This window comes from Stegostoma tigrinum, chromosome 3 (assembly GCF_030684315.1).
Source record: "Stegostoma tigrinum isolate sSteTig4 chromosome 3, sSteTig4.hap1, whole genome shotgun sequence".
Lineage (NCBI taxonomy): Eukaryota > Metazoa > Chordata > Chondrichthyes > Orectolobiformes > Stegostomatidae > Stegostoma > Stegostoma tigrinum.
Window position 1 is genome coordinate 89527790 of NC_081356.1, and position 18055 is coordinate 89545844.

Here is an 18055-nt window from a genome sequence, read left to right on the forward strand (position 1 = left end):
GCCAGCAGGGGTGGAAGCCGCTGCAGGACGGCCACCCGCTCACTCCGTACTGCTGGGGCGTACACGTTGATCAGCCTCAGGGGAGCGTTCCTATAGGTGATGTCAGCCACTAGGAGGCGCCCCCCACCACCTCCTGAACTTGAGAGATGGTGAAGTTGCGCCCCCGCAGCAGAATAGCCAGGCCCAAGGAGCGACAGTCGTTACCCCCCGAACAGATAGAAGGCCCACAGGTCCAGGCACCGGACCATTTCCCGTACCTACCGAGGTGTGGTATCCCGCAGTCCTGCAGAAACAGGAGGTCCGCCTTGATGGAGGTCAGGTAGGCCGCCTCCATCGACTCCGGGTTGTCGGGGGGGGAAAATCGGAGCCTGCAGGGGTGCTTTGCTGGCCTCGGGCCCATCCTGCGGGGCTGGGCCCTCCTGCATGGCCTGGCCCTCCTGCACATTAGTGGGGTCCTTGCTGGGCCCTGGTGCCTTCCTCTCCTCCGGGGGGGCTGGCCCCACATTGCCCCTGCCGGAGACCTGGGCGTAAGTGGTCCCCCGCCATGGGCATGCCCTATAGAGGTGGCCTGCTTCCCCACAAAGGTTGCAGCTTTTCTCTCGTGGGCAATCCTTTGCAAGGTGTCCCTCCTCCCTGCAGATGGTGGCTTTGCAGTCGGCCGCCATGTGACCTGACCTACCACAGGCATGGCAGACTTTAGGTTGCCCTGCATAGGCCAGGTAGCCCCTGCTCCCGCCGATCGCGAAGCTGGACGGTGGGTGTACGACATTCCCGTCAGCGTCCTCAGCATCACCTTGACCTGCCTCTGACTTGTCCAGATGCCAAAGGGGTCCACGACGTCAGTTAGGTCCCCTTCCACCTTCGCGTACCTTCCAAGGAAGGTCAGGACATCAACTGCTGGCACGTGCGGGTTGTACATATGTACAGTCACCATACGGCTCCTCTGTGCTGGCATCACAAACAGCGGGACAGCGGTCAATACAGAGAGGGGGCCCTCACCTCCTTTCTCCTTGAAAACGTCCAGGAAGCACTCGCAAAGCTTGGCACTCCTGAAGGTCACGTCGTAAAAACCTCCTCCGGGCAGGCAGTAAATGTCCACAGCAGCGAACCCACAACAGTCCAACAGGACCCTCTTCACGAAGAAGGCGCGGTCCGCAGGTGCACCTTCATCCACCTTCTTTACAGAAACACGGATGGTGTTCCGGACCCGCTGACCTGGGGCACGAGCACTTGCCGCAGCCATCATTGCAGGTTGGCTGCTCCCCTGAACCAGCATTAGGCCGAAGCCAGCATTAAGATCCACTAGTCACAAGGGTGCACAGCCAACCCAACGTCCTTCTTTCACCTCCAAGACAGCACTCTCCTCCTCTCGGTCCACAAGAGAGTGGGTCTTTATTGTGTTCCAGATGTAAGCTAGCTCACTGAGCTTGCCGGTTTGTCCCCAGATGTTTTGTCACTTTTTTTTATTTGAAAAAATATACTTTATTCATAGAATGTACAAAAAATAAAACATTTATACACCTACCCAGTCATGCAAGCCACTCCGGGTTACCCGGGGGTACGTACACCAACTAAAGGAAAAAAAAACAGAAAAAAAAACAAAGCAAAGAAACCGCCCCGGCAGTCGTCACCCCGCACAGTCCCAGTTGGTCCCCTGACCAGTTGGGGAAGGCGCAAGCTGGGCCCAGTTACCAGATAGGATTCTTTTCCCTTTTCTGGACGAGGGGGCTCATACGGTGGTCTTTCCCCACCGCGCCTTGGCGGCGGCTGCCCCAAGCTTTAGCGCGTCCCTCAGCACGTAGCCCTGGACCTTGGAGTGCGCCAGTCTGCAACACTCGGTCGGGGTCAGTTATTTCAGCTGGCAGACCAGCAAGTTGCGGGCAGACCAAAGAGCGTCCTTCACCGCATTGATGGTCCTCCAGGCGCAGTTGATGTTGGTCTCGGTGTGCGTCCCCGGAAACAGCCCGTAGAGCACGGAGTCCCGCGTCACGGAGCTGCTCGGGACGAACCTCGCCAAAACCCACTGCATCCCCCTCCAGACCTCCTGCGCATAGGCACACTCCAGAAGGAGGTGATCAACAGTCTCGTCCCCCCCGCAGCCACCTCGAGGGCAGCGTGCGGTGGTGCAGAGATTCCGGGCATGCATAAAGGATCTCACTGGCAGAGCCCCTCTCACCGCCAGCCAAGCAACGTCCTTGTGCTTGTTTGAAAGTTCTGGCGATGAGGCATTCTGCCAAACGACTTTGGCAGTCTGCATGGGGAACCACACGACGGGATCCACCCTCTCCTTTTCCCGAAGGGTCCTGAGGATACTACGTGCTGACCACTGCCTGACGGCCTTGTGGTCAAAGGTGTTTCCTTTCAAAAATTTCTCCATGAAGAACAGGTGGTACGGGACGGTCCAACTACTCGGAGCGTTCCGCGGCAACGAGGCCAGGCCCATCCTTCGCAACACCGGGGACAGGTAGAACCTCAGTAAGTGGTGACACTTGGTGTTTGCGTACTGAGGATCTACGCACAGCTTGATGCAGCCACACACAAAGGTAGCCGTCAGGGCGAGGGTGGCGTTCGGTACGCCCTTTCCCCCATTTTCCAGGTCTTTGTACATGGTATCTCTGCGGACCCGGTCCATCCTCGACCCCCAAATGAAGTGGAAGATGGCCCGGGTGACCGCAGCGGCGCAGGTCCAGGGAATAGGTCAGGCCTGCGCCACATACAACAGTACCGAAAGCCCCTCGCACCTGACAACCAGGTTCTTACCCACGATGGAGAGGGACCGGAGCGTCCACCTGCCCAGCTTCTGCTTAAATTTGGAGATACGCTCCTCCCAAGTCTTAGTGCATGCCCCAGCTCCACCAAACCAAACACTCAGCACCTTCAGGTAGTCTGTCCTGACGGTGAAGGGGATGAAGGAGCGGTCGTCCCAGTTCCCGAAGAACATGACCTCGCTCTTACCCCTATTGACTTTGGCACCCGAGGCCAGTTCAAACTGGCCGCAGATGTCCAACAGCCTACTCACCGACCGACGATCAGTGCAGAAGACGGCGACATCATCCATGTACAGGGAGGTCTTGACCTGAAGGCCTCCGCTGCCTGGGATAGTCACGCCCTTCAGGTTCACGTCCTTCCTGATGGAGGCGGCGAAGGGCTCCACACTGCACACGAACAAGGCAGGAGAGAGCGGGCAGCCCTGCCTGACTCCAGATCTAACAGGAAAACTGTCTGATTCCCACCCGTTGATCGAGACTGCGCTAACGATGTTGGCGTAGAGCAGCCGGATCCAATTGCGGATGCCCTCCCCGAACCCCAATTTGGAGAGGACGTCCCTCATGTAAGCATGAGAGACCCTGTCGAAGGCCTTCTCCTGGTCCACGCTGACGAGGCAGGTGTCCACCCGCCTGTCCTGTACGTTGGCGATCGTATCCCTGATGAGCGCGAAGCTCTCAGCGATCTTCCTGCCCGGCACAGCACAGGTTTGGTCAAGATGAATCACCGACTCCAGGACAGACCTGACCCGGTTGGCAATGACCTTGGCCAGGATTTTGTAATCCACGTTCAAAAGTGAAATGGGACGCCAATTCTTAATTTCTTCCGTCTCCCCCTTCCTCTTGTAAATGAGGGTGATGATGCCCTTCCTCATGGACTTGCACATTTCCCCTGCCCGAAGCGCACTATCGTACACCTCCAGCAGGTCCTGACCGACCAGGCCCCACAGAGCAGAATACAGCTCGACCGGTAAGCCATCACTTCCGGGAGTCCTATTCCTCTGCAAGGACTTGAGGGCTCTGGCCAGCTCGTCCAGGGATATCGGCCGGTCCAGCCACTCCCTCGTGCCGTCGTCTAAGACCTCCGTGATAGACGACAGGAACGACTCGGAGGCCGTGCTGTCCGTGGGCTTCGTGTCGTACAGTCCGGCATAGAAGGATCTGCTGATCCTCAAAACGTCGGGCCGAGACGACGTCACCGAGCCGTCGTCCTCCTTCAGCCGACTAAGCACAGAGTTCTCTTTGTGCACCTTCTGAAAGAAGAAACGCGAGCACGTCTCGTCCTGCTCCACGGAGCGGACCCTGGACCGGAAGATTATCCTGGAGGCCTCTGCGGCGAAGAGCGAGGCTTGCTGGCCCCTCACCTCGCGGAGGTCCTCCGTGACATCGACTCCCATCGACTGCAGAAGGAGCAGGTTCTGCACCCTTTTCTGGAGTCGCGACAGCTTTCCCCGCCTCTCTCTTGCCTTCTGAACACCCTTGAGGACAAAGAACCTCTTGATGTTCTCCTTCACCGTCTCCCACCAGTCGCCTGGAGACTCAAAGAGGGGATTCACGGTTCTCCAACCGGTGTACTCCCTCTTAAGCTCCTCGACGTTCTCTGGGGTCAACAGAGTCGTGTTGAGCTTCCACGTCCCCTTGCCGGCCGGCTGGTCGTCCTGTAAGTGACAGTCGGCCAACAGGAGGCAGTGGTCAGAGAAGAACACCGGCTCGACACCAGTGGATCTGACCGAGAACGTCTGTGACACAAACAGGAAGTCTATCCTTGAGCGGATAGACCCGTCTGGCCGCGACCAGGTGTACCTCTGCTGCGCTCCATCTGCAGGGGTGCTGAAGACGTCGAGCAGCTTGGCGTCCTTCACCGTGCCCATCAGGAATCTGGACGTGACGTCCAGTTGAATCCCCCCACCCGCTGTCCCCACGCCGGATCTTCCATCTGCATCAATGATGCAGTTGAAGTCTCCGCCTAGGATGACCGGCCTGGACGTAGCCAGCAGGGGTGGAAGCCGCTGCGGGACGGCCAACCGCTCACTCCGTACCGCTGGGGCGTACACGTTGATCAGCCTCAGGGGAGCGTTCCTGTAGGTGATGTCAGCCACTAGGAGGCGCCCCCCCACCACCTCCTGAACTTGAGAGATGGTGAAGTTGTGCCCCCGCAGCAGAATAGCCAGGTCCGAGGAGCGACAGTCGTTACCCCCCGACCAGATCGAAGGCCCACAGGTCCAGGCGCCGGACCATTTCCCGTACCTGCCGAGGTGCGGTATCCCGCACTCCTGCAGAAACAGGAGGTCCGCCTTGATGGTGGTCAGGTAGGCCAACGTGGACACACATCTCGCGGTTGACTTGACGCTGCGCACATTAATGCTCGCAATTCGTACCCCCATTGTGGGCAGTGACCGCAGTACCCTCCCCAAGTCCAAGGTCTAGCCCCTCCATCTGTCCCTTCATGCCCATTGCCCGGGCTAACTGCTGGACGCTCTCTGGGCTCAGGAAACCATCTGTGCTGCCTTCCGGGGGGCATCCCCCCGTCAGGGGTGCGGAGGCAGGAGGGCCCGGCTCCGGATCAGGCTGGGGACGTGCTGTTTCCTCCTTCCCGCCTGGAAGTTCCGGGGGGCCCTCCAGTGCTCCAGCGGCACTTGACTGGGTGTCGGAGTGAATCTCAGGACGCCTCCCATCGCCTGGAAGCGGGGTGCTGCTTTCCTTCCCCCTCGAGACCTTTAACTTCTGCTTCGGGTGGGCCCTCTCCGAATCCTCCTCGTCAGAGGAGCTCTTATAGCCCCCGTGTAGCTGCCTCTTCCCTCCTGATTGTTGCGGTTCCTGGGCCCGTCGACGCACCTTCCTCCTCGCTTTCCGGACTGTTGTCCACTCCCCTGGGCCGCCTGTCGCCGCCTCCATTGGCTCCGGGTTGTCGGGGGGGGATCGGAGCCTGCAGGGGTGCTTTGCTGGCCTCGGGCCCATCCTGCAGGGCTGGGCCCTCCTGCACGGCCTGGCCCTCCTGCACATTAGTGGGGTCCTTGCTGGGCCCTGGTGCCTTCCTCTCCTCCGGGGGGGCTGGCCCCGCATTTCCCCTGCCGGCGACCTGGGCGTAGGTGGTACCCCGCCGTGGGCATGCCCTATAGAAGTGGCCCGCTTCCCCGCAAAGGTTGCAGCTTCTCTCTCGTGGGCAATCCTTTGCAAGGTGTCCCTCCTCCCTGCAGTTCCTGCAGATGGTGACTTTGCAGTCGGCCGCCATGTGACCTGACCTCCCACAGGCATGGCAGACTTTAGGTTGCCCTGCATAGGTCAGGTAGCCCCTGCATCCGCCGATCGCGAAGCTGGACGGTGGGTGTGCGACATTCCCATCTGCGCCCATCCTCAGCGTCACCTTGACCTGCCTCTTACTCGTCCAGATGCCAAAGGGGTCCACCATGTCAGTTAGGTCCCCTTCCACCTTCACATACCTTCCGAGGAAGGTCAGGACATCAACTGCTGGCACATGCGGGTTGTACATGTGTACAGTCACCATACGGCTCCTCTGCGCTGGCATCACAAACAGTGGGACAGCGGTCAATACAGAGAGGGGGCCCTCACCTCCTTTCTCCTTGAAAACCTCCAGGAAGCGCTCGCAAAGCTTGGCACTCCGGAAGGTCAATCGTAAAAACCTCCTCCGGGGAAATCCTGCAGGCAGTAAATGTCCGCAGCAGCAAACCCACAACAGTCCAACAGGACCCTCTTCACGAAGAAGGTGCGGTCCACAGGTGCACCTTCATCCACCTTCTTTACAGAAACACGGATGGTGTTCCGGACCCCCTGACCTGGGGCACGAGCACTTGCCGCAGCCATCGTTGCAGGTTGGCTGCTCTCCTGAACCAGCGTTAGGCCGAAGCCAGCATTAAGATCCACTGGTCGCAAGGGTGCACAGCCAACCCGATGTCCTCCTTTCACCTCCAAGACAGCACTCTCGTCCTCTCAGTCCACAAGAGAGTGGGTCTTTATTGTGTTCGAGATGTAAGCTGGTTCACTGAGCTGTAAGGTTTGTCCCCAGATGTTTTGTCACCATTCTAGGTAACATCAACAGTGAGCCTCCGACAAAGCGCTGGTGTTATGTCCCACTTTCTATTTATCTGTTTCGGGTTCCTTGGGTTGGTGATGTCATTTCCTGTTCTTTTTCTCAGAGGATGGTAAATTTGCTCCAAATCAATGTGTTTGTTGATGGAGTTCCGGTTGGAATGCCATGCTTCTCGGAATTCTCATGCGTGTCTCTGTTTGGCTTGTCCTAGGATGGATGTCTTGTCCCAATCAAAGTGGTGTCCTTCCTCATCTGTATGTAAGGATACTAGTGATAGTGGGTCATGTCGTTTTGTGGCTAGTTGATGTTCATGTATCCTAGTGGCTAGCTTTCTGCCTGTTTGTTCAATGTAATGGTAGTAGGAGTAATAGAGAAATTCTCAGTTCTAGAAATACAGTTTTTTCTTGGTAATGATATAGCTAGATCGTGGGTGAGAGTGATGTCTACTGTGGTTGAAAAGTAGAAAATTGGGGACCTGAAGTATTACAGAAAACATGTTCTGGGATTTTACTTGAATGTGCATTAACTAGGTCACATAGCCATAGGTTGAAGCAGGAGGAGAAATTAAAGAATAAAGATAAGGAAGTTGGAGTTCATTTGTCAGAGCTGTGTTTGATCAAATGGTAAAGAAGAAAATAAGAGTAGGTTGACAACAAATTGCATATTTTTAGTTTAGAGAAATTAACTGAATTACAACAGAAAGATGGAAAACTAAAGCACTTGTATCAAAAAGCATACACAGAAGAATATGAGTCTATCCCAGAATGTTATCTTAAAAATGACATCTTGATGTGGATATAGAGACCATCACATATTCAGTTCGATGAGAAGTGGGCAGAAGTTCATCAAGTTGTATTGCCAGTGGGGGATAAAAAGGTTGTGTTGCGGCTAGCACATGAATTGCCAATAGGAGATTATTTGGGAGTAAGGAAAACTCTAGCCAAAATCCAAAAAAAAAAGCATTTTTATTGGCCTGGACTGCATAACCGTTTAGTTTAATATTGCTGGATATGTCAGACATGTCAGCTAATTGGAAAACCTCAGGCAGTGATAAAATTAGCACCTTTAATACCCATTCCTGCATTGGGGAACCCTTTACAAGAATCTTAATTGATTGTGTATGACCGTCATCTCAAACAAAAGTGTTGATCATAATGGATGTGTCCACTAGATTTCTAGAGGCCATTCTATTATGTAATATCATACTAAAACGATTGTAGAAGAATTACTGAAATTATTTTTACTAGATATGGATGACCCACAGCAATACAATTGATCATTTATCAAATTTTACATCAACATTATTCATAGAAGTCATGGATGGCTTAGGAATAAAACAATTCAAATCCACTACACCCTAAACAGAACAGTAGCATCAAACTTAATTATTTGATAAGAACGTTGAATAAAAAAATGTCATGGAGTGTGTCATGTGAATATGGCCAAAAGGTATTTTGACAGGGATGGAAAGCAGAAGGAGAATGTGTTATTGGTTACATCACAGATTGAAGAACCAAGTTCAGATGATTCTGAATTGGACATTGCTCAAATTAAATTGGACAATGAGGAAATTCTCAAAAATTGGGATGAAGTATTGAACTATCTTTCAGAAGAAAATCAAAATGACCTACAAGAGTTATTACAATCAATGGAGAGATATGTAGGAATAAGCTGGGAAGTACTGATTTAATTACGCATGCTGTTCCAATTAAGCAATATCCTTTATAGACCTAACCTTCTAAAGTTGGCACAGGTTCAAAAAGAGATTGATTCCCTGATTAAAGACAATATAATTGAAGTAAGTTGCAGCACCTGGTGCTCACCCATAGTAATGGTGCCAAAACCATATGGTCCCCAACGATTATGTGTGGCCTATCGCAAATTCAATGTAGTTGCAAAGCCTGATTCATATCCTGTTGCATGTTTGGAATACTGTATTGAGAAAATGAGACTTCCTCAGAGGATATTGGTAAGTACCTTTATCCAACAGAGTGAAGAAAATTTTGGCTTTTGTGACACCAAATGGATAGTACCAGATTAAAGTCATTGCATTTGGTATGAAAAAATGTGCTAATCACATTTCAAAATCTAACCAAAAAAGTCATTTCTGGATTATTCAATTGTGTGGATATTTAAAGACTGTTGATTTTTAAGGACCCATAGAAGGAACATTTACAGCATCTGTTGGAATTGTTTGACTTCAAGTACTGGGCTTTGTGATAAACCTGGCTAAAAGTGAGTTTGCAAAAGCCCAAGTCACGTTCCTGGGCCATGTTATTGGACTAGACAGATGGCCCCACAGGATGTGAAAACAAAAGCAACTGGGGAGTTTCCCATACCGTCAATGAAGACGGCGGTACTCCAGTTTCTGGGATTGAGTGGGTTTTATCAGAAGTTCGTATTGAATTTTAGCAGTCTGGTTTGGCATTCTTCTGATATAGGCTCATTATCATCCATGTATTTTCCAGTTAGAAAATACTAAATTGATTAGCACAGTTAAATTTGGAGCACCTTTCTTCAGGTTGTAAAGGGGATGGGAAGAAATAGATAATTATACGCTAATAAAAACTCTTATGCAAAAGGAAGTGCAAATACTAATACAAACTTCGGTAGCTGGAATTATTTCCAACTAGAACAGTGTAATTTGAAATGCTAGACCTAATCAACAACCTATTAAATAATGTGATTGGGGGAATCTTAGATTTCCATGGAAGGGTACTCTTAGGGCAAAGGACCTTCATCATCTATATTTTGTTTATGAAAGGATCAAAACACAATTGACTTCCTTATTGCTTGCCCAAGATGCAATGTTAACATTGTTGTTCCCTTTGCATAGCCTTTTATATATGAAAATGTTTCAATTCATTTGTTCTTTACAGTTCCCCACTCTTGTCTTTCAGCATTGAGCAGACTGTGAAGGAGCTGCAATCAGATCTAAGTAAGCTATGTATGGGAGGGAAACTACAGAACACTGGTGACAGCTTACAGTGGATAAGCAATTACAATATTTCCTGTGTCAAACCATTCACGACTCCATGTGACCAGCTGATAAACTTTCTCAAAGCACTGGTAAATAAGATTTATTGTGTTTTAAATGTTCAAATGAAGTGGGAGTGTTTTCTTGAAAGTTAATATTCTGTGGCTGCCCAGCGCTCTCTTACCTGCTCAGCTTCTGCCCCACAATGCCATGGAGTGACATTGTTCAGCAAGAGTGCACCATCAGTGTGAGGGAGATTACGTCGTGAATATTTTTGGGAATTTGGTTCATAGTGGAGATACAATTCGTAAACCCTTTTCAAGTTCTTCTTTAGAGTAAGAATCAGATTCTGACCTAGAACTGATAGACTTTGTATAAGTTAAAATAGCCAAGTCAACCAGGTAACTGTCTTGTAGTGGCAGTTATCTATCGGTCACTCAAAACTTGCCCACATAAATGTTGAATACTGTGATGGACTTGTTGTCGTGTAGCGATAGCATCCATAACCCTGAGTTAGCAAGCCTGGGTTCAAACCCCACTTACTGCAGGTGTGTGATAACATCTCAGAACAGTGATTCAAAAATACCTTGAATACTGTGATGAGTCTTTCTCTAGCTTAGCTTCCTGCTACATGTCCAAAATTGCACATAGCTCAGATTAAAAATAAATTCCCTTCACATCTATCCTAAAAGGCTAATTCCTGGTTCCAGTCTCATTCAACAATAGGGCACATTCTTTTTATGCCCACATTGTCAAGATCATTCAAGATCTTGTGTAAGCTTTACTCAAATAATCCTTGGTTCTAGACATCTGTAAAAAGAAGCCCTGCCAGCCCAATCCTCATAAGATCTATGATAATTGTCTCTTTGCTGGTATCAATCTGGTAAACCTCCTGAAACACTTCAATGCTTTTGCATCCTTCCACAAATGAGGAGATCAAAACTGTATGTCATATTCAAGATGTTGATTCAGTGATGTCTTGTATTTATGAAACATCCTTACTTTCATGTTCAATTCCTGTTTTAACAAAGGGTATCATTCCATTAGCCTTCTTAATTATTTGCTGTTCCGAAATACTACCTTTTTGTAACTCATGTATTAGAAGACCTAGTTCACTCTGCATCTTGGAATTCTATAGTTCTCCACTTAAATATTAGTCCACTTTTTTATTCTTCCTACTAAAGCGAAGTTTCCCATTTTACTACACTATATTCACCAGCCAGATTTTTGCCCAATCATCCAACCTATCTATTTCCATCCTCATTTTCCTCATGTCAACTTCACAGTATATTTTCTTATCCTATTTTTGAGTCATCTGCAAATTTAGATGACCCCCCCCCCCCACCCCAACATGGTTGCTTTTGGCTGCAAATGTAGCTAGGCGGGTGCAAAAAGCCTTCAGTGCTGCCTGCAGCTCCTCCTTTCTGCTTTGCTGTTGGTAGATTGCTTCTAAGCAGCGCAACTTGAAATTGGAACTGTGTGATACCCACAGGCTGGCTAAAAATTTCTGATTGTCCACCGTTGATTCACCTTAAATGATTGATTGTTTTTTGGAAATGGGTAGTTCTTCCTTCTTCAATCTTTCCCCTGGAAAAATGTCCCAGAAGTGACCAGTGGTGCAAACGTATGCATCTGTAGGATCTGTTCCCATGCCTCTGTCAAGGGTGAAAATTCAACTTGTGCTTGTTTATCCCTGACTTCCCCCAGATGTGCCCTCGGATCATGTCCAGGGTATGGTATCTTTGGGTATTCAAAGAAATTTGATAGTTTACCAGGTCTATTCTGTACACTCTGGGTTTCATGCTTATAGACTACTGAAATCTGACCTGAGGGAGAGGCAGCTGCTAGTTCAATTAGGAATATGCTGCCGTGAAACACTGATGTGCAAAAGATGAATCACCTGGTATTTGAAATTGGGAAGTGCTTTGTTTGGGGTTGGGACTCCAGTTTCTGAGCTTGTCACCCATTTTCAGCAAGATGGAGAGACTCCATCATGTTGAGAATCCAGATCTTAATGCTTTTCTGGCCAGCAAATACATCAACAAATACTTTGTGTAGTGGGTGAAGAAGACATGATACATGAAGGAGACATGATACGCTTATAATTCCCCAGTGTAATAGTATGGTGACACTGAGTAAAATTTGGCATTCTCCTGTAGAATGGAAATTCCTGAGGAAAGCTCAGCTAAATCTGTGTTTGAGTATATTTGAGAGGAACATTGTGAGCCCGTACTTACACTATACATTCATTCTGAGTCTTCTGTTCAGTGACCAGAGGAAAAAATGGAATGGGAAAGTATAAAATGTAAATGGGTGATTTATGTACATTAAGGTAGTACAGTCAGAAATGTCTGACTCTTCTCCATCTTCTTAGGAGCAATTAGGCAATGACAGTAAATGCTGGCTGATGGAGTGATGTCCACATTCCATGAAATAATACTTCAAAAAGTGCACAAAATAAATCTGTTGTGTGAATTGCTTTCTCCGAAGTTGATGGCACCTTTAAAGTCCAGAGTGAGAATTTAATTTCAGAATGCCATGAGAATAAATATTGCAAAATTTACTCTTTGCTTTTTGCAGTAAATCAATTGTGAATTTATAGCTGGAGAAGATTTTTAAAACCATTGTACAATATATACACCCATTGGATTCGATTTTCTTCAAATTGTTGGAGATGCTGTACCTATTTTGTAATGTGAAACTCTTGCTCCGAATATCGTTTATTTTGGGTTTTGAGAACAAACAATAACTGGTTACTATTGATATCAGTTGTATAGTTTTCCATGATTATTTACTCTTGTCTCTCATTTTTTTACTGAAAGCTTCACTTTCTGAAGACAGAAGAAGGCTCAGAAGAAATAATTTTGCAGCTACTCCTGGATATCTCTACTGAGTGTGGTGTTGTGTTTCCATTGAATTCATGTGGAGCTTCATTTCATGTTCCTTCCAGTACTTCAGTTCATGCTGTTGAGTTCAATGATTCTCTAGATGCCTTGTCTGTGTGGGATGATGTGAGGTTACATCTGCGTAGGTTCTTAGTGGATAGACTTCAAAATTGTCAAGAAATAAATTACATGCTTCCAGATATTCAATTCAAAGTACAATGTCTTCAGCGACTCCTATTTTTGTACCCTGAATCTGAAGTTCTAACCAAATATCAAAGTATCCAGTGCAAATCTGTGCAAGATATGCTGAAGAATAATGTATTGACCACCATTGATGAGATCAGTTTTGACAAAGTGGCTCATGGGTTTGAAAACATGATTCCTGTGATGTGTACAATGCTGAGACAAGATATGTATGCTTTACGTACGCTTGTGGAGGATTCTAAAGTATTGAAATTTATTAATAATGCATACTTGCAGAACATTGCAGATGAACTCAGTCTTATTATTGAAAAACTTTGTGAGCAACAGCTGAGGAAAAATATCCAAAATTTGGAGAAGACAAGCAAAAACTTAAACAAACAAAAAGGAGCAGTACAGTCTGTGGGTCAGTGTCTTTCATTGCTATTTATTTTATTCTGAATAACTTTGATATGTTACTTTTTATATTATAGATATATATTTGTTTATTGGCTCAGTGGCAGTACTGTCACTTAGGAACCAGAAGGATCTGAGTTTGAGCCCTGCTCCTGGACTTGAGCACATGTTGCAAGTTGGCAACGCACTACTACTCAGGGGGTGCTACCTTGTTGAAGTGTCATCTTTGGATAAGATTTTAAACAGAGTCAGGGTTCTCTTGTTGATCAAAGGATTTGTCCTTTTTTTTTTAAAACATCTTTGCTCTTTGTACCCTTAATCCAGAAATATGATTGAACACTTTCCATTTTGCAAGGAGAAATTGAAAAAAGTTGTGTTCTCCTTAGAGAAAATTGTGTGCTAACTGAATAGAAATTTCAAGATGATGATATGTTTTGATAGAGTGAATAGAAAAATGTTCCTACCTCAGTGAATTGTTCAAAAACTAAAGATGATAATTCAAAAACACTAGAAAATAGTCGCCAGAGAGAAAATGAGAAGCATCTTTGTTCAGGTTTCCAGGGATCTGGATCCCTCTACTCAACAGGTGGGGTCTGATTTTATGAATAAGTTTAAAATGGATATAAACAAATACTTGAAGTTGGAGTAATTGATAAAGACTATGATTGTGGCACTAATCTCAGTCACATTTGACCAAATTTTTTTTTTCTTTAATCATGTGATGTAGGCGTCACTGGCTGGGCCAGCATTTATTGCCCATCCCTACGTTGTCCTTGAGAAGGTGGCGGTGACCTGCCTTCTTGAACTGCTGCAAGAAGGCAGTTCATCGCCACCTTCTCAATGCCAACCAGGAATGGCAGTAAATCTTTGTCCAGCAATTGATGCCCACATCCCGTTCATGAGTAGTAAAAAAAAATTGGTCAGATGTGACTGGGATGTCACTCCACGTGCTTTATGCTGTACATTTTTCTAACAATACAGTTTCTCAGAAACTGTATTAATGTGTCAATTTAAGCATGTTAGTGTTGAATTATGAGCACAGGATGATATTATTTATGATTGTATGGTTTGCCTATATTGCAGAAAAAAGTTGTCACCGACACTATATCTAATATACAATTTAAGTCATTCACTAATTTTGCTCTCTTAAGTTTTCACGTTATTCAAACTTAAAATAGCAACCACCTGAAAGGAGAACATGTTGTAAGCAGTCCAGGATGGGTTAGGTTGAAACTTTTTCGAACTTCTCCACTGTTGATGCAACTTCACCACACAAACTTAAAGGGTTATGGAGTATTAGTTGCAATGCTTGTGTTCATTTTAATGTTTTCAGCCCAGTTGGATGATGATGTATGATCCGATTTGACAGTCTGAATTGAGGTCAGTCACAGGTCAGTAAATTTCACCAGAAAATTAATCTTATCCACTGGCAAAATCCAGATCTAGTAAGGTAAACAATCCCCTGTTTTTACACACATCTTCATGTTTTTAAATATATGATCAATTTATTTTCTGAAGTATCCCTGTTTCAATATTTTTGCAATTAATTTCTGAAAACATTTAATTATGTAACTACTAAACATTTAAGTAGCTAGTTACTGTTTGTTTCAACTAAAGCAAATGAGTCAAAAAGCAAAATATTGTAAATGCCAGGAATCTGAAATTAAAACAGAAATACTGGGCACCCTGTCTGATGAAGGGTCTCGGCCCGAAACGTCAGCTGTTGTGCTCCTGAGATGCTGCTTGGCCTGCTGTCTTCATCCAGCTTCACACTTTGTTATCTCAAATACTGGGCAATACTTAGCAGGTCAGGCAATAAGGAGGTGTCAAGATTGGTATTTTTGCTGGAAACCGGAACATAACTCAGTTTAAGCAAGTTCAAAGGCAGGAGGCAGGGAGCAGAGGAAATGACAGTGTCTGTAATCTGCTAGAACACCAACATGGTTAAATGAATCGTATTTGTTAGGATAATTATTTGTGCAATCATGTTCGTAAATGTTCCTTGATCTAAACACCCTCTTTTAATTAGTTTTATTATTTGACTTTAAATATTCTGCCTAGCTGACTTGTAATTGCTCAAATTATTTTTATATTATTACACCATTTCTACGGTTGAGTGATTTATAGCAACTACTGTACCATGATATAACATATGAACACACGCATCAGGAGAAGTGCTAGGCCATTCAGCCCCTTGGGCTTTGCCATGCAATAAAATCATGACTTTTGTAGGATGTTGCTAATGCTTAATGGTTACTGCAATTATTGAAATAACTATATAGTTATCTACAACAACAAAAACATAAATTGCTGGAAAAACTCAGCAGATCTGACAGCAACTGTGAAGAGAAATCAGTGAATGTTTCAGCCCAGTGACCCTTCCTCAGAACTGATGGTAGCTAGGAAAATTTTAGTTTTTATGCAGAAGTTAGGGTGGTGAGAAGGGGTAAGGAGTAACCAATAGTTGGTGATAAAGCCCAAAGAGAGGGAAGAACAGTTGGACAGACAAAGGAGTGGATAACAATCTGGGTAGGAGGGTGAATAGCTGTTAATGGAGATTGTCAGTGGCTAACAATGGGTGGTGTGTAGTAACAGACCTTGTGAAGACAAGGCTTGGTGTGTGGTGGTAGGGTCTAGGACATAGGGGAATTTGAGCCCTAAAGCTATTGAACTTGATTTTGAGTCCAGAAGGCTGCAGGCTCCCCAAGTGGAAAATGAGGTGTTGTTCTTCCAGCTTATGCTGAACTTTGCTTGAGCACTGCAGCAAGCCTGAGATAGCGATTTTAAGACCATAGATATAGGAGCAGAACTTAGGCCATTCGCCCAATTAAGTCTGCTCTGCATTCAATCATGGCTGATAGTTCCTCAGCCCCCTTCTCCCGCTTTCTCCCAGTAACCCTGATCCCCTCTATAATCAAGAACTTATCTATCTCAGTCTTAATTGTACTCAACCACCTGGCTTCCACAGCCTTCTTTGGTAGTCAATTCCATAGATTCACCACTCTCTGGCTGAAGGAGTTTTTCCTTCTCTCTTTTCTAAAAAGTCTTCCCTTTACTCTAAGGCTGTTCCCTCGGGTTCGAGTCTCTCCTACCAATGGAAGCATCTTCCCAACATCCATTTTGTCCAGGCCATTCAGTATTCTGTAAGTTTCAATTGGATTCCCCCTCATCTTTCTAAACTCCAATGAATATAGTCCCAGAATCCTCAAACATTCCTCAAATGTTGAGCTTTCCATTCCTGGGACTATTCTCGTGAACCTCCTCTGAACCCGCTCCATGGCCAATACATCCTTCCTGAGCTAAGGGGCCCAAAACTTCACACAATACTCTAAATGTGGCCTGACCAGAGCCTTTTTAAGCCTCCGTAGTACATTCCTGCTCTTGTATTCAAGTCCTCTCAAGGGGCAGCATGGTGGCTCAGTGGTTAGCACTGCAACCTCGCAGCACCAGGGACTCAGGTTCGATTCCAGCCTCGGGTGACTGTCTGTGTGGAGTTTGCACGTTCTCCCCGTGTCTGTGTGGGTTTCCTCCGGGTGCTCCGGTTTCCTCCCACAGTCCAAAGATGTGCAGGCTAGGTGGATCGGCCATGCTAAATTGCCCATAGTGTTCAGAGGTGTGTGTGTTATGGGGGAATGGGTCTGGGTGGGATGCTTCAAGGGGTGGTATGGACTTGTTGGGCCAAAGGGCCTGTTTCCACACTGTAGGGAATCTAATCTAATCTAAAAAAAATTGCATTTGTCTTCCTGGCTACTGATTCAACCTGCAAGTTTACCTTGAGACAATCCTGGACTAGAACTCCCAACTCTGTTTGCACTTCACACTTCTGAATTTTCTCCCCATTTAGAAAATAGTCCATGCTTTTAATCTTCTTACCAAAGTGCATGATCTCCCACTATCCCACCTCGTACTCCATCTTCCACTTCTTTGCCCACTCTCCTAACCTGTCTAAATCCTTCTGCAGCCTCACCACCTCCTCAATACTACCAGTCCCTCCACCTATTTTTGTATCGTCTGCAAACTTAGCTAGAATGTCCACAGTTCCTTCATCGAGATCATTAATATACAAAGTGAAAAGTTGTGGTCCCAGCACTGACCTTTGTGGAACACGAGGGCCAGGGAAAAGGGCGATGTGTTGAAGATGCAGGCAACTGGAGGCGTCAGTTTTGGGGGCAGAACGTAAGTGTTCTGTGAAGCAATAAACCAGTCTACATTTCATTTCCCCAATGTAGAGGAGACCACATTGTGACCATGAAATGCAATCGTCTAGACTCTGTGAAGTGCAGATAAAGCTCTGCTTCATTTGGGAGGCATGTTTGGTCTCCTGGATACTGAGGAGGGAGGAGGTAAATGAGCAGGTGTTACATCTTTGACAATTGCAAAGAAAGGTGCCGTGGGACTGTGGGAAGATGTTGGGAGTGAAGAAAGAATGGACCAGGATGTTTTGGAGGGAATTGTCCCTGCAGAAGGCCGATAAGGGAGAGGAGGTGAGGAGAATATGTATCTGGTGGTGGCCTCTGGCTGGAGGTGGTGCAGATGGCAGCTAATGAATGTTAACGTGTTGGTTTGTTGCTCTATTAGAAACTAAGTCATTGATAGGCATAAGGATTTGAAATGCATAAATTTATTCGACATGATTTGTAACTTTGGAAGATCTAGAGACTCTCAGTTATCTACAGTTTAGGTGTAATTTAGTTTGTTTAGGTCTTGGATATATTTGTATGTTATGACTAACTAGACTATACTGGAGAGCTATGAATTGCTCAAATTTCTGATTATTTCAAAA

At 46.6% G+C, this 18055-nt stretch overlaps 1 protein-coding gene across 7 annotated transcripts in view; it reads left to right on the forward strand.

The window, feature by feature from the left end:
• Positions 1–18055, forward strand: part of kiaa0825 (KIAA0825 ortholog) — a 398499-nt gene that overhangs the window by 34774 nt on the left and 345670 nt on the right. For all 7 annotated transcript variants that reach the window (XM_048528205.1, XM_048528203.1, XM_059644749.1 and 4 more), the window contains exons 3-4: positions 9714–9882; positions 12613–13282. In XM_048528205.1, the coding sequence (XP_048384162.1) occupies positions 9714–9882; positions 12613–13282 (839 nt within the window). The remainder of the gene's footprint in view (positions 1–9713; positions 9883–12612; positions 13283–18055) is intronic.